At 48.6% G+C, this 17,355-nt stretch overlaps 1 protein-coding gene across 2 annotated transcripts in view; it reads left to right on the top strand.

Annotated features, from left to right (window-relative positions):
* The first annotated feature begins 9,604 nt into the window (after positions 1 to 9,604).
* Positions 9,605 to 17,355, top strand: part of CELSR2 (cadherin EGF LAG seven-pass G-type receptor 2) — a 110,913-nt gene continuing 103,162 nt past the window's right edge. For both annotated transcript variants that reach the window (XM_053392861.1, XM_053392860.1), the window contains exon 1: positions 9,605 to 12,751. In XM_053392861.1, coding sequence (XP_053248836.1) covers positions 9,643 to 12,751 — 3,109 coding nt within the window. In that variant the 5' untranslated portion in view covers positions 9,605 to 9,642. The remainder of the gene's footprint in view (positions 12,752 to 17,355) is intronic.

Raw genomic sequence — 17,355 nt, 5'->3', positions numbered from 1 at the left:
ACAAGATGTTGGACATAACATTATGTTTGCTGACTGGAAACAGTTGTGGACCACCGGTATGAAATTCACGGCATGTAATGCCTTAAGAGAGAATATTATGAAAATGATATACAGGTGGTACATGACACCAGTCAAGCTTGCAAAAATATATCATCTGCCCGATAATAAATGTTGGAAATGTAAGGAAAATGAAGGTACATTCTTTCACCTTTGGTGGACGTGCCCGAAGATTAAGGCTTTCTGGGAGACGATGTATAATGAAATGAAAAAGGTATTTAAATATACCTTTCTGAAGAAACCAGAGGCTTTTCTCCTGGGCATAGTCGGCCAATTGGTGCCAAAGAAGGATAGAACATTCTTTATGTATGCAACAACAGCAGCAAGAATACTTATTGCAAAGTATTGGAAGACACAAGATTTACCCACCCTGGAAGAGTGGCAGATGAAGGTGATGGACTATATGGAATTGGCGGAAATGACTGGCAGAATCCGAGACCTGGGAGAAGAGTTGGTGGAAGAAGATTGGAAGAAATTTAAAGACTATTTGCAGAAACATTGTAAAATTAATGAATGTTAAAATGATGCTGGATTGAAAATAAGTGGTATTAGCTATAAAGTTAATAAGAATATGCAAAAATGGATTGATAATGGATGAAAATATATAGTTATAATATGTTAAGATATAGAGTTAAGATAAATAAAAGAGGGTAAGGATTTGCTGATTTGATTATGTAAATGGGGATACAAAAAGGGGAGGCGTGAGGAGGTCAAGGAAACAAGCAAATGAGTTTAAAGATATAAAAAAATGGATTTGTTTTTAATTCCTTTTTTTACCTAATTGCTTTTTGTATTTTGTATTTTTATTTTTCTTCTTTCTTTTTTCTTCTCTATGTATTTTTGTATGTTTTTTCTTATTTTTTTTCTTTTTATATGCTTTCTTTTAATTCTGTAAATCTTTGTTTTTTGTAAAATTTCAATAAATATTTTATGAAAAAAAAATGTGAGTGGTCTCTTGGAATATGCTTTCTAGACCAGAATGCCAACAGGAGTAGAATCCAGAGGTCAATTATAGATGTCTGCTTTAGACATGAGACTGCTATACTGTACATGGGGTGGTGAGAAATACTGTATTTTTCCATCTATAAGGCACCCCCATGTATAAGACACCCCCTATTTTGGGGGACTCATATTTAAGAAAATGGGGGGAGATGTATCTGTGTATAAGATGCCCCCTAATTTTTGACATTATTTATTAGGAAAAAAACCTAGTCTTATACAGTCTTATACATGGAAAAATATGGTATGTGGTGGTTGTTTTTTTGTAGTGAAACTTGGTAGAGTGATGATCTGACTGGCTCAACCATGCAATTCCCCACCACCACCACTTTAAATCGGAAGCTCCTCTTCTCCTGTACCTTTTAATGCTCTGGATGCACAGCGCCAGCTCAGCTTCCCTTTAAAAGTCACCAGTAAAATGAAGCTACTCATTAAGTTCAAAGGATGAAGCAAGCACAGGGCAGATGTTTCTTTTGGCCCCTGGCTGGGGAGGCAGCCACCCAAACCCTCCAGGTGCCAAGGGTCGATTCACGTAATGCCGTATCTGCCCACGCAACCATCCCCAGGCGGGTACAATGAGAGATAAACAAAGGTGGTGACTTCCCAGCTGCAACAATTACAGGAGCGGTTGCTGGTTGGGTCCGTAATTACTCTGTGCATGCTTTGCATTTGTCCGCATGAGCTGTGTGAGTAGAAACCATACAGTGAACCAGCCACAACCCTCTGGGGCCTCTTGCTATATGAAGGCCAGTCACCTCCTGGAGCATTGCCCACCAGCTCCATGCCTCCCGTTCAGTGGTGGTTGCTGCCCATTGGGGCAGGTAGGGCCCAACAGTCAGTGTCACCACAGAGAATGCCAGGCAGAGCCAACTACTTCTAATGTTGCCCCCATCCTCCTCCCTGGTGACTTGTGCAATGGCAGTGCTGAGACTGAGGAGACTGAGGAAGCTGACGGTAAGACCCAGCTCCTGGACTGGTTGTAAACGAAGAAGGCAGGCAGGTGGGGTCAGGATGAGGCTAGTGGGGCAGCAAAGGAACATGCCACCAGGCCACAGGGAAGGAAGGGTGCTTGAGAGTCTGCCCAGCACCCCACACACCTGTCTGGGAGGAGGCCAGCTAGTAGCTGGCCAGGGTGCTATCACCATTTCCTTCTTGAGGTTCTCAGCCGATCACATCCCCCTTCCTCCCACTAGGGGGTGCCCTTTTCCCTTCTTTGTCCTCCCTCCAGAACAGAGTCCACAATACAGAAGGGTTCCCTTTATTGTCAATGTGATGATTTAGCAGTTCCCTGGGGACCACACCCGGCCACTCTTGACATTGCCTCTTTTCCAATACTTGTTTGACTTGTTCTCAATCTGTGTGCTTCACTTGCCGCCTTAGGGCTATGCTCTGTTCGTTTGTACAAAGTGGGGGGTGGGGGAAGAATCCAGGTCTTTCCCCAAGAAGTGGGAGCTGCTGCTGAGATGTCTTCACTTCAACAGTAAAAAATATATGAAGAGGCAGGACTGCAAGCTTGGCCTGTGAGCAGCAGCACCAGCTTCCTCAGCTGTGCAGCAGCCGCTTTGACTCCCCCATTAAATCCTGGTCAATATCTTCCTGCCCTGGTGCCTCTGAACCCGTTTCTCAGATCAGTGGCTCAGGCAACAAGCCCAGATGCATGCAGCCGTCTCCTGCATCACCCTCCATAACCAATCAATTGGCAATGCAGTGCTGCTGAATTAGCAGTTCCTCATCTCCTCCAGGGCTAGCATTCACAGGGCCCCAAATTCCCCATTAAATGTGTGTTCTCCTTACTTCATCTGGATGGCCTGAGCCAGGTGGACCAAGCACAGAGCGATCATTGCCATTATCATCACTCCCCAGAGCAGTTTAATTCATGCTGCTCTTTGTGGCTGCAACTGCCAGCTCTTCCAAGTGCTCGAATGCTAAATAATAGACTTCTCAGGAAGATAATAAGCCCTGATTTACAGATCTTCTGAAATTAATCACTTAGCTAGCAGAACCCACACAACTCTTTGGGGTCCTTGCAGCAAGGGTCTTTTGTTCCATGCTTAAAGCATATTGGCAGCATTTGTATGTCACACAGTAAAGCCTAGCTAATGGTTTGCCATGACTGTACAGATGGTTCCCACGCAGCTCCTCTCCTTGCATGTGGGAGCAGCAACCCACATTCCCCATCTTAGTGTTACATCCAAACCAGCAATCCCTAATAATTGGTTAGGCAATATTTTCTTAAGTGAAGTGAAGCCTGATCCTTGGGTCAGGAAGAATTCTAAACCAAGAATTATAGTTTGCTGCTCCTGTTCACCAAAATGGGAGCCATCTTTGTGTTCACAGGAAGCCATTAACAATGGTGTGCTGTAATGTACGAACTGGGCCAATTATTTTGTTATTTCCGCCACATTACCATAATGGTGGTGTTGCCATGAGGATACCTGAGTCAGCAAGGAGGAGATTCTCACCTAGAACAATCTGAAGTGGTTCCATTGCTCACTGAATGTACAGTATTTTCCCAATTGATACCATTCTATTTTACAGGTTCATACAATCTGTAGCTAAAAGCCATTACACAACCTTGACCATCTTTGATAACAGCCATAAAATCCTGTATTCTGCTTTTGCTTTGCAAAAGGCTTTCCCTCAAATCCTGAATGAAAAGTGCTTGAATAAAATATCTCCTAAACTTTTTAGACTGAGGTTATCATAATAGATCTAGTTGTTGCACACAATTGAGAGAACAGGGTATTCTCAACTTGGATTCAGATTGATTTAAAAAGACATTAAAATGATGTAAGCCTTTAATTCCTTGCTGCTATTTTTTAAAGATATATAGCCAGTTTCCACTTCCTAGTAATTTTATTTTTACTGTTTCCATGGCAAAGACCCATCCAAATAGCATGGAGAAATCAGCCCTCTGGGGATCCAGCTCATTGCAGAAGCCTAATTGAGTATTCATGAAATAATGAATGAACAATTACAAATAAGTACAGCCCACCCATTTACTCCCGGTGCCATCCTAGACAGAGTGCTGGAAACTAGCCTCTCCTCACAACTCTTTCTCTACTTCTGAATTCATAGCAGAAACAGCTGGAGTCTAGCAAGCCTGAGTTTTCCTTATGGGCAGAGCCTCAGATCTGCCACCAAATCAAGTCGAATGTGCCAGACATCCTGCAGACATCATGTGTGTGTTCAAAAGAGAAAAAAACCCGTGTGTGATGGTTGCATGTTACAGTGCGCTTGCTTGTTTCCTATTCCTTCCCACACAGATGTGCCCTTGCACATGGCTTTTGTAACTTGCAGTGCCGTCAGCCAGCACCACACCTCCCTCCCTGCCCCATTTTTCTGCATTCCTTTCTTATCAGAGTGCATGCATCAATAACGCTCATATCCCAAGGTGCTTTTGGAGACTTCACAATGGGTATCTGAGTTCGATTCCAACCTTATTCGGCTCTTGCCCTGGATGGTGTTGGGCTCCTTCGCATGCCTTGCAGGATGGGTCCTAAATCCAGGGTGTAATTAATTGATGGCCATTCTCCTCCTGAATGGCACTGTCTAACTTGTTTGTTTTCACTCAGTAGGCTAGGAGGAGAGGCAACATTCCTCCCTGTATCCTTGGGAGCCATTGGTTGCTCCAGCCTGTCTGCCTGCCTGATTGGCTTGCAGCTAGAGAACTGCTTGGCCCTTAGCAGCAGAGACAGGAGTTTAAGAGAAACTTGGCCTAATTTGCCTCTAGTTATGCCATGTCAATGTACAGGGAGCTGTGTGTTCCAGTTTAGCATCTTTGATGCTGGGTTTTCTGCACCTGCTTTGTTCTAGGCTGGTTGGTTGTCTACATCCAGTTCAAAACAAGTTATCTATTGCTAAGGAGTTTGTCTTGGCAGGGCAGAGAGGTTTCGTTTTGTTATTATAAGTCAGGATGCAGATAGTCACCCAAAGGATGATGGGTGCTGTTGAATAGACTTGGGCTGCAGTCCTGTACTGATTAATCTGGAAGTAAGCCCCATTGAACTCTGCAAGCCTTACTTCTGAGTAGGTGTGTATAGGATTTTGTGCTACAAAAAATGATGAAAAGGCATAATTTTTATATTTTATTGGCTCAGCCATTTTGCAAGTTTTCTAACCACCAGCGATCCATCATCAGCCATAGGTTTACACAGCAGAACATTAAAATAGATTTGGTCATTTGCCCAGGGTGATGGTGCTTGGCTACTCTGCTCTGAGGACAAAAGAAAAACCCTTTGTTCTCAGGGTAAAAACGCCCAGGTAGAGAACCATTTTCTTGGAGCTCCTGCCAGTGAATACATTTTAGATCTATTGTCGTTGTTGTGAACAAACACCTGTACAATATACCTGTTCAGCCCCCTGACTAGTTAAAGAGGCAACAATGTTAACTGTCTTAAAAAAAATAAAATCCTAGTTATTTCAACCATGGTCCACCAGCATGCATTGCTTCTGTTTAACTTCAGTTCATTTCAGTTGGGTTTGAATGGAGTCCCCATTCATAATCCAAGGATGTACAGCTGTGGTTTCTGTCAAATTGCTTCCTTTATATTCTGAGTTGAGTGAGTAATAGTCCAGTCAAGAGATTAGCAGTACGATCCGAGACATCCATCCGTTTTAGATTTTCCTTCAGATGTGAACCCACAAGGTGCATCAGGCTAGCGCTTACCTCTCAGCTCCCGCATCTGCAATAGCAGGGTGGAGACATACATTATGGGCCTATTGTGTAACAAGTATTTGGATAATGTATAGGAAGTGCTTCTAAATTGCTATATCAATGCAAATTATTATTATTGATTCACTTATAGCTGTAGTGTTTAAATGCTAACGCTTTCCGTTATGCAACTGTTTAAAAAACAAAAATACATAACAGACACTTCCAGTCTCTGAGAGTGCAATCCTAGGCATGTCTGTTAAAAAGTGATCCCCAGTGAGTTCAGTAAGACTAACTCCCAAGTAACTCTGTACAGGATTGCAGCCTGATGTACATAAACTCTTTCTCTCTCCCCCCCCCTCAGTTTCTTTTTGTGTATCTAATAGCATAAGAGTGTATTGCTGTTGTTGTTTTCATTGGAAAGAGGATCTGAACTTGTGTCTATGTGAGTCATAATGAGTTCCAAATCAAAGAACTGAAGTTCTGATTATATAGTGGGCGCACTACCTAAGTGGGGAATACAGCAGCACCACTAGCAGTTTTATTATTATTATGAATCAGTCCAAAGAAAGGGACGTGTCTGAGGTTCTGTGCACCTGCAGTGAGCGAGGCTGTGATAAAGCTGGCGGCATTGCCCTTTTAAGAAGCACCATTCCTGGAGCGACAAGCCTTGAGCAAGCAGGTTCCTTGTACATGCAAAAACGTACACAAGCAAAATGTGCTGCAAAAGTTGGTGTAAAAGGAAAGGAGGTGGAAGGGAAAGGAAGCACCCGGGCTCCAGCCAGTGAATGATTGGCGCTGGCCCACCCATTGGAGAAGTCAATTGGGGCGGGGGGGGGGGAGAGAAGGTTTCAGCCAGGGTATCTGGCCCAGGCTGCTGTCCAGCGTAGCCTATGCAGTTCTGTTTGTCTGACTAGCACAGGCTTCTTCCTTCAGTTCATCACAACGAAGATTTGCACTGATTGAACAGAGTCACCCCACCCCACTCCACCCATGGTCGTCTTGTAAACTGGCTCGAAGAAGAGATGGAACCCCAATTTCTTTCTTTTACAAAATATTTCACAGGCTACAGAAGTCCTGAATTCTGCTCTTAGGAACATAGGGAACTGAATCTGAATCTGAATCTGAACACTGAATCTGAACATTGACCCATGTGATCCATAATCGTCTATATCGACCTGCGGCAGCTTATCCCGGGTTGCAGCCCTAACTGGAGATGACAAGAATTGGGAACCTCTGTGTGCAAGGCAAACGCTCCAGTCCTTCCCCATTTTATAAACAAGATGCTACTTAGTCCAGCATCCTGGTCTTACAGTGGCTGACTAGATGCCGGTGGGAAACCCACAAGCAGGATTCAAGCACAGGAGCCCCCTCCCCTCCGGTGGTTTCCAGCAACTAGTATTCAGAAACATACTCTCTCTGAGCATGGAGGCAGAGCACAGCCATCATGGCTAGTGGACCCTGGTTGCCTTATCCTCCACGAATGCATTTAATCCTTTTTTTAAAGCCATCCAAATTGGTGGCCACCACTGCCTCTTGTGGCAGTGAGTTCCACAGTCAAGGATAGGTGAGAAATCTAATAAATAGATTAAGGACGCCTGCCTGAAACCTTGCCAATCATTGCTGACAGCAGTGAGCTAGATGGACTAAACGGTCTGATCCGGTACGAGGCAGCCTCTTATCAAGTCCTGTCCACACTTGTTATTGAAATTCAACACAGAGTTTGGCTGCTTAATTCCCACTTTGAGTGGGAGTTGAACTGCTTCTGTGCAGAAATCCATCCAGAATGTTTGCCTACACAGTCGGCGTTTTTGTGCATGTTTATACAAGGACAGCATACAAGTAGTATTTCTGTGGTGTCACTTTCTCAATAGACTGCGTAACAGCAAAATGAAAATTATGGGCATTTGAACAGCTGCTGAGAATGAATAGCATGCCATGGCAAAAAAACAGAAACACTCTTCTTTCAGCTCCCCAAACCTTGGTACTAGCCATTATAGCCACATCAACTTTGTGTTGTAGTTTAAAATTAAAAATGCAGAATGGGTCTACGCATCCAAATGCACCAGGCACAGAAGTTCCATTGTGTGTATTTACAATACATTATAAATTGGCTTTTTAAAAGGATTTAACTGTTGGGGTTTCCCCAAATGGAATTTCTCATGTTGCGAGAGAGCCCCAGTGTTCAGGACACCAGAAGCCGTTCCTCCAGTCCCAGATATATGGAAGCTGGCTGCAATTCCCCAAGGGGGGCATAGCCAATGTGGTTTCTCCCCCCCCCAATTCTTTTTATTGGTTTTCACAATATTATAAACAAACAAACAAACAAACAAACAAACACACAAGACAAACAAACATAACAACTTGTTGGATTGCAGCTCCCATGGATAATTGCCAGCATGGCCAAAGGTGTGTGGGATGATGAGAGCTGTAGTCCAGCAACATTTGAAGGGCACTATGTGGGCAACTCCTGCTCTAAGATGTGAAGAAAAAGGTACTCTGTGCATGCTCATTACTGGTTCATTTCTTTCAGGGCTAAGCTTTGGCACTGAACATTAAGCCCCAGAGAGCCCTGATCACAGTTTACAAATTCTCTGGGAGGGATGCCTTGCAGTAGTAATAATAGTAATAGTAATAGTAATAGTAATGAGAGCCATTGTGGTGTAATGGTTCAGAGAGTTGGGACTAGGACCTGGGAGACCAGGATACGAATCCCTACTCAGCCACGAAGCTCACTGGATGACCTTGGGCCAGCCACCTTCTCTTAGTACCTCACAAGGTTGTTGCAGTGATGAAATGGGGGTGGGCAGGAGAGCCATAGTCAGTAAACTCTTCATCTCAACGTCATGGGTTTGAGCCCCACATTGGACAAACGATATCCGCACTCGATATCGTAGAGTTGTAAGGGACCCCAAGGGTCATCTTGCAATGCAGGAATTTCACTAAAGCATCCACGACCCTTCCTGTTCCCTTCCAATTCTATGCTTCATGTACACCCCCAGAAGAAAAGACGGCATATAAACGTCAGAAATAAATAAATCAAAGCCAGTCCAGATGGGCAGAGGCTGCCTGCGGACATGAGCAAGCCGAGGCCCTGCTGCACTCTGTACACGCTCAATGCCACCACCTGTTATTCCCGGGTTGCTCCTAAGGCCCGGCCATCGGCCAACAGGAGCCCGGCGGACCTCTCTAGCAGCCCTGCCGCCGCCGCCGCTGGGGGAGAAAGTGGCGGTATAACTCCGGGGAGGGCCCCACCGCGCGGCTGCCTCTCCTCTCCAGCAGCCGGGGCTGCCGCGGCTCCTTTAAGAGCCGCAGGTCTATGGAAATGAGCGTCGGCGAGCTGCTGCCGCAGCGGAGCCTTGCCGGGCTGGTTGGCAGGCGGAGAGACCTTCGCGGGCTGCGAGCAAGAGCGCACGCGGCGGCGGCGGACCTGCTGGGGCTGATCGGCGGAGCCGGCGGGCGCCTCGGCCCGGATCCTCCGCTGGGCATGAAGCGCAGCTGCTGAGCGACGCGCGGACGGACGGAGCGAGAGGAAGCCGGAGTGCGGGCGGCGGCGGGAGATGGGCGGCGGCTGCGGCTGCTGCGCCCCCGGCCGGGCTGTGCTGCTGCTGCTGGCGGCGCTGGGGATCCCTCGCTCGGCCGCAGCCCGGAGCCCCCCGGGGCCGCCCTGCGCCCCCTTCAGCGGACCGGCCTGGCCGCCGCCGCCGGAGCCGGAGCTGCTCCCCGCTTGCGCCGCGCCGCCGCTCTCGTGGCGCTGCCCGGCCGCGCGTCCTGCCCGCGGCCTCTGGGCGCACCTGCTCGGGCCGCGCTGCGGCGGCGGCGGCGGCGGCGGCGACGCGGCTGAGGACGGCGACTTGGTGCTGCTGAGCCGGCTCCTGCTGGCCCCGGAGCCGGGCCCGCGGTTCCGCAGGGGGCGCAGGCGGGCGCTGTGCATGGAGCCGGGCGCGCGCGTCCCCCTGCCGCCGGCCAGCTCGCGGGGAGGCTGCCGGCTGCGCTGTCGGTTGCGAGGCGACAGCGGCGGGAGCGAGCCGTCGGACCACCTCCAGGAGGACTTGATGCTGCCCCCTCGGGCCAGGTGCCTCCGCTCCGGGCACCCGCTGCGCCTGGAGCTCCTGTGCGACCTCTGTGAGGAGGAGGAGGGAGAGACCTTTGTCCTGTGGAGCATCGGCCTGGGCTCTTCTCAACAGCAGATGGAGAAGCTGTGGCAATCCGAGGGGGCCCCCCGAGGTGGCGCGGGGAGCAGCCGCTCCAAGAGGAACGTCAACGCCAGCCCTCAGTTCCAGATGCCAGCCTACCAGGCTTCAGTGCCGGAGAACAGGCCGGCGGGGACCCCCGTGATCATGCTGCGGGCCTTGGACCCCGATGAGGGCGAATGGGGCCGCTTGGACTACTCCATGGATGCCCTCTACGACAGCCGCTCCAACAGCTTTTTTGCCATCGATGCCCAGACGGGGGCCGTGACGACGGCTGAGGAGCTGGACCGGGAGACCAAGAGCACCCACGTGTTCCGGGTGACGGCCACGGACCACGGCGTGCCACGCCGCACCGCCTTGGCCACCCTCATGATCACGGTGAGCGACACCAATGACCACGACCCGGTCTTTGAGCAGCAGGAGTACAAGGAGAGCATGCGGGAGAACCTGGAGGTGGGCTACGAAGTGCTGACTGTGAGGGCCACGGATGGGGATGCCAGCCCCAACGCCAACATCCTCTACCGCATCCTGAATGGGAACGGCTCCAACCGGATCTTTGAGATTGACCCCAAGTCCGGCGTCATCCGTACCAATGGCCTGGTGGACCGGGAAGCGGTTGAGGCCTACCAGCTGATGGTGGAGGCCAACGACCAAGGCAAAGACCCAGGGCCACGCAGCACCACAGCCACGATCCACATCACGGTGGAGGATGATAACGACAACTCGCCGCAGTTCAGTGAGAAACGCTACGTGGTGCAGGTGCCCGAGAACGTGGCCTCCAACACTCACATCCTGCGGGTCAATGCGACCGACCGGGACAAAGGTAGCAATGCTCTGGTGCATTACAGCATCATGAGTGGCAACACCCGCGGCCAGTTCTACATCGATGCCCAGACAGGTAACATTGATGTGGTCAGCCAGCTTGACTATGAGATGAACAAGGAATACACCCTCCGCATTAGGGCCCAGGATGGAGGAAGGCCCCCTCTTTCCAACATCAGTGGGCTGGTGACCATCCAGGTGTTGGATGTCAATGACAACGCCCCCATATTTGTCAGCACCCCTTTTCAGTCCACGGTACTGGAGAATGTCCCTGTGGGCTACTCGGTCATCCACATCCAAGCCATTGATGCGGATTCTGGGGAGAACGCTCGGCTGGAGTATGCTCTGGTTGACACAAGCTCTGATTTCCCCTTCACCATCAATAACAACACAGGCTGGATTGTGGTGGCCTCTGAATTGGACCGTGAAGCTGTGGACTTCTACAACTTTGGTGTTGAGGCCCGAGACCACGGTAGCCCCCCCATGACCTCCTCGGCCAGCGTCAGCATCACCGTCCTGGACGTCAATGATAACAATCCTGAGTTTACTCAAAAGGAATATACCATGAGGCTCAATGAAGACGCTGCTGTGGGCACCAGTGTCCTTACAGTCTCTGCCATTGACCGGGATGTCAACAGCGTCATCACCTACCAGATCACTAATGGGAACACCCGCAATCGCTTCTCCATAACCAGCCAGAGTGGTGGGGGTCTCATCACCCTGGCCCTACCCTTGGATTACAAATTAGAGCGTCAGTACCTGCTTACCATTACTGCTTCCGATGGCACACGACTTGACACGGCCCAGGTTTTTGTGAATGTGACAGATGCCAACACACACCGACCAGTCTTCCAAAGCTCCCACTACACCGTGAACATCAATGAGGACAGGCCAGTGGGTACCACTGTAGTTATTATTAGTGCTACGGATGAGGACACCGGGGAGAATGCCCGCATCACTTACTTCATGGAAGACAGTATCCCTCAGTTCAAGATAGATATGGATACTGGTGCTGTCACCACTCAGATGGAGCTGGACTATGAGGATCAGGTGTCCTACACATTGGCAATTACAGCCCGGGACAATGGCATCCCCCAGAAATCAGATACTACCTACCTGGAGATCCTAGTCAACGATGTAAATGACAACGCACCTCAGTTCTTAAGGGATAACTACCAGGGTTCTGTATATGAGGATGTGCCAGCTTTCACGAGTGTCCTGCAGGTTTCCGCCACCGACAGAGACTCTGGACTGAATGGGAGGGTGTTCTATACCTTCCAGGGTGGGGACGATGGGGATGGAGACTTCATAATTGAATCCACATCGGGCATTGTTAGGACACTGCGCAGGCTGGACAGGGAGAATGTCCCATTGTATGAGCTTAGGGCATATGCCGTCGATAAGGGCATGCCAGCCATGAGGACCCCTATTGATGTCTATATCACTGTTCTTGACGTCAACGACAACCCCCCTGTCTTTGAACAGGATGAGTTTGACATTTTTGTTGAGGAGAACAGCCCCATTGGTTTAGTGGTGGCCCGGATCACTGCCAGCGACCCAGATGAGGGCACCAATGCCCAGATCATGTATCAGATAGTGGAAGGCAACATTCCCGAGGTCTTTCAACTCGACATCTTCTCCGGAGAGCTGACGGCACTGATGGATTTGGATTATGAAGCCAAGTCTGAGTATGTCATTGTGGTCCAGGCTACTTCAGCCCCACTCGTCAGCCGGGCCACTGTGCACGTCCGTCTGCTGGATAAGAACGACAACATCCCTGTCTTGAAGAATTTTGAGATCCTCTTCAATAACTATATCACCAACAAGTCCAGCAGTTTCCCCACGGGTGTGATTGGCAGAATCCCAGCCTATGACCCGGATGTCTCCGATACGCTTACCTACAGCTTTGAGCAAGGCAACGAACTGAGGCTGGTGCTCCTGAACCACAGCACTGGAGAGCTACGTCTGAGCAGGGCCTTGGATAACAACAGGCCTTTGGAAGCGATCATGAGAGTATCTGTGTCAGGTAAGGTGGCAAATGCATTCCTGTGCATGTGGGTTTGGATCTCAAGTTTTGGGGGGAGGAGAAGCTTTTGGAGCAATCTAGTTCAACTCTGCATGCCTACCTCATGCTCTCCTAACCTTGTGGCTAATCTCAAATGGCATCATAGAATCTTAGAGTTGGAAGGGACCCAAGGGTCATCTAGTCCAACCCCCTGCAATGCAGAAATCTCAGCTAAAGCATCCATGACAGATGGCCATCCAACCTCTGCTTAAAAACATCCAAGGAAGCTTTTAAAGAAAGGGCGTCTGATCACACCAGAAAACTTTGGCTAAATAACCATTCTGAATATGTGGTATATGGCCACACTGTTTTCCCCAGCCTGGTGCCCTGGACTGCAACTCCCACCATCCCTGAATTTTGGCCATGCTGGCTTGGGCTTCTGGGAGTTGTAGTCCAAAACATCTTTACACTTGCTTTTGACACTTGAGATGTACGTTTTTAGGACCTACCTCATTTCTACGATTGTTAGTTGTTTTAATCTGTTTTAATATTGTGTTTGAACTGTTGTAACCCACCCTGGGACCTTAGGGTAATGGGTGGGTAATTTATAATAATAATAATGATAATAATAATAATCATCATCATCATCATCATCTGCAGAGCACCATGTCAGGGGAGGCTGGCTTAATCTGTTGTTTGCAATTAGGAAGCATTTAGCTGATCATTGCAAAGGTGCAGCAGCAGCAGCAAAGTAGAACTGCTTTTTTGGAATTGGTGGAGGTTGCATAACAGCCAAATGGCAATCCAGGATTCTGTGCGCTGCTCCAGTTGGCTGCCCCAGTCTTTGCTCTGAGAGAAGAGCTGAAGCTGCAGAGTTTCTCTCCCCCCCCCCCGCCATCTCTTCCACAGGCTCCCAGTATCCCAGCCAAAGAATCTTCTTCCCCCTGCCCTTCTTTTCTATTCCCTTTGAATGGAACCAACCACTTGGGGCTAATTCCATATAAAATTGACTTTCCTTGCATGCGAGCTGAATGCATGATGATTTGATGCCACCAATAGTGGCTTTTGGTGTTTGGGGCAGGGTGGATGAGGCAGGAGGAGTGCAAGATGGGTCTGTTCTGTGATCATTCATTCAGAAGATGGAGCTGATCTTCCTCTGAGCTCTGAGATTCTGTTTATCAGTGTCTGGAAGACGAGGGAGAATGCTGGGAGATATTTGGCTGTCCTATAAGGAAACCTTTAGCATGTCAGTGTCATTGCTACCAGACATGGTCCCACAACAAACATGGGCTCTTTTCTCCCAGAGCTTATACTCCTGTATGCTTTTTATTCCTCAATATGCCACAATACTTTTTGGGTGGTATGCCGCTAAGTTTTACACAGACCCACTGAAATTGATGACCTCCATTCTTTGCAGTGGGTCTACTCTCAGTGAAAGGTAGTCAAATTCCACCGCTTGTTGCATTTTTGCTGCAACCGAGAAATGAACGCAGCTACTCTTCCACAACACAGACGTGGAATTTGTGTTCCTGAGATGGGTGTAGTATGTGAGGAAATGTGTCACTGGAGTAGAATAGCTGTTTTGTTCCAGGAGAAGGATGCAGTCCCTTTAATTAGCCAGATAGTCTCCTTTTCCTACACTGCCACTTTATTACAATGCCCGGTGTCTGTGCTTTGCAATTACATTAAATTAAATGCCACTGTCCCAGTGCAGAACTTTGCAGGGTAAGCAGAGAGGCAAGCATCAGCAGAGATGGTTGTTGTTTGTAGGATATAAACTGATGCAGGGATGGGGAACCTGTGGCCTTGCAAAGGTTGCTGAGCTACAACTCCCATCATTCCTGAACATCAGCCATACTGACTGGGGCTGATAGGAGTTGATTTATTGATTTATTAAATTTGTATAGCGGCCTTCATCCAAAGAGGGCAGGGTACTCCAGCATCACTTGGAGGGTCACAGGCATTCCATCCCTGAGTTAATGTTAAAGCTACAGCTAACTCATCTTCAGGGTGTCAAGGGCTTACAGAAGGACCAGTGCCAAAATCTCAGCATAGAGGTACCACAGGTACCAAGGCGACATGGTAACTTATGGCAAGCATAAGAAGAGCCATCAGGCTAAAGCTCAACTAGTCTAGCATTCTGTTCTCATAGCAGCTAACAAGATGCCTGTGGGAAGCCTGCATGCAGGACCCAAGTTCAACAAGGGTCTCCCAACTCCCTGCTCCCCTCCAAATAGTGGGGGATTTACAAAAAGTTGACTGTGAACTGCATAATTTGAATTTGCTTTAGCCTCTTGGAACAGGGATGCGGAGCCTGTGGACCTAGTGATGTTGCTGGACTCCAACTCCCATCTGCCTCAGCCTGCATGGCCAACAGCCAGGGATGCTGGGAGTTGTAGTTCAACAGCATATGGAAGTCTACAGGTTCCCTTTCCTTTTTCTGGAATTCTGGTGACATCAGGAAGAGAGAGGTCCTGCTCAGGAATGGCTTAGTCATCCAAGGCTGGCTTACATGTAGCCTCATCCAGGAGGCAGTTCCTGATCCCAAAGTGTGTGTTTCTGACCATTTCCAGCAACTTTTAAAAGAGACTATGGCTATGCCATAATGTCAGTGGGTTGTATTCAGTGCTTTGCCAACAGGGTTCCATGGGTACAATGGGAGTTGTGTTTCCTCTCCTACTCCCATTCTAGATGGTTCCTCCCGCAACCTTCTAGAGCCGATTTTAAGGGCACATGGAAGGGTGGAGGGGGAAAGAAGTTCCATTGTGTACCCAGAAGACCCTTCCACACAACGGAGCTGCAGCTATTGCCCTGCTGTCTTCAAATATGCTACTGAAAATGGTTGGAGAACACATTTTTCAGATGGGCTCTTGTGTTTCATTGGTGGGTGAGCATTGTCAATATATAATGTTGTAGACTAGTGTGTGCTGAACACATGTCTGAATGGATAGATGAGCTAAGGCCGGCAGGGTATATACAGCTTACTAAGGATTTTCCCATGGAGAAGACCCTGCTGCACCTTCACAACTTGTTCCAGGTTCCAGGGGCAAAGTGTCCTTTAGTGAGCTTCCTCCTCTGTCGACATGCTGTGGTGGGCTTACTGAGTCGACTGTGGTGCTCAGAGCTGTGTCTGTTTGCCATTTAATTTCCCACAATGTCTCTGGTGTAGCATTGCTTTTGGGCGTTGTGGGAAATACCCACCTATCTGGCACTGCTTAGAGTGCCAGAGCAGATTTGTTTAGAAAGGGGCAGAGGTGGGTCCTTCCCAGTTGCCGGGGCTATGGACTCTGCCCAAGAATAGCAGGGGCTGATCCTGGCTCTAATGACTGCCCTCCTCCCCACTATGGCCGCAAAGGACTGGGCTGTGAGTGAGGAACATGTGGTGGTCGTGGGCGTTGTTGGAGGAAGGGAGAGAAGCCACTTGGGCAAACAGGATAGAGCTTACACGCCTTACATCCCCCCCCCCCGCATTCATGTTAAATCTCATGAATCAGGATGTTGTTGACTCACTTCTGCAAAGCCTCCCACTCTGTGCTGGAGCGAATTCAACCTGGCAGATGCTCCTTTTCCTAACTTAGATCTGGTGGCTTGATAGCACACATCCCTCTTTTATCCGGAGTTCGAGGCCTGCACCCTATTTGTCCAGCAGGAATTGGAGGCTTTGGAGAGGATGGGCTATGACTACAAAACTTTGGGCTCCTCACTTCTTCGCAACCCAGCCTCTTTGCCTCTATAGGCAGTAATTTCCTCAAGGCAAAATCACGCCAGGTGTGGTTGGTGCCTCGCCTGCACCTGATCCTTAGTGAAACTGAATCATTGTGTGCGCGAATCTGGCAACTTTCATTGGCCCTAGAGTCATCCCTACCAGGGATGGGAAGTATCTGCTGGTGGAACTCCTTGGATGAACGTAGCCTGGCCTAGCCTGGCCAGCATCTACAATTGCTCTCCGCCTTCAAGTAACTAGTTATTACTTGCCTATTACTCTCCTGGGTCTTTGTAGCAGCACCTGTTCGACAAGGTTTTCGCCAGGAATTAGAGCTGAATTTATGGTCCAAATTCTGCTTGTGATGCAGTTGGCATCTGCCTTCAGGGAGGGCTAATAACAGATTGTTACAGCACGCACAAAGTGAAGTGAAACCTGCCAACTGCCATTGGCAATTTGACTAGGCTGCTTTCGCAGGGCGACGGGGCAGGAGATTTTTGTGGCGGGGTAGGAATGGGTGGTAGATGTATCTGAGTTCTGGGGAAAGGCCAGATCTTAGTGATAGAGCATCTGTCTTAAATGCGGGGGGGGGGGGGGGTCCTGGGTTCAGCCCCTAGCATCTCCCAGTTGGAACAGGAATACACCAATCTGAAACTCTGGAGAGTTACTGCTAGTCAGTGTAGACAATACTGAACTACATGGACCAAGTCTGATTCAGTATAAGCTATATTTCAAGTTGGCAGGGGCACCAAAGATCATGTAGTCCAAATCCTTACCACAGCTAGTGTTTTCTCTACCTAAACAGCAGAAATAAATGTTAACGTGTCCTCTTTAAAACAACAATGACCAAAACTTCAAAGGGGGATGATTTCATGAGATCCTAGGCAAATAATTTTGTTGCTCAGTTGCTGTTGCAGCCAAG

The sequence above is a fragment of the Podarcis raffonei genome, chromosome 6 (genome assembly GCF_027172205.1).
Source record: "Podarcis raffonei isolate rPodRaf1 chromosome 6, rPodRaf1.pri, whole genome shotgun sequence".
In the NCBI taxonomy this organism is placed as follows: domain Eukaryota; kingdom Metazoa; phylum Chordata; class Lepidosauria; order Squamata; family Lacertidae; genus Podarcis; species Podarcis raffonei.
This window is presented reverse-complemented; position numbering and strand designations above follow the sequence as displayed.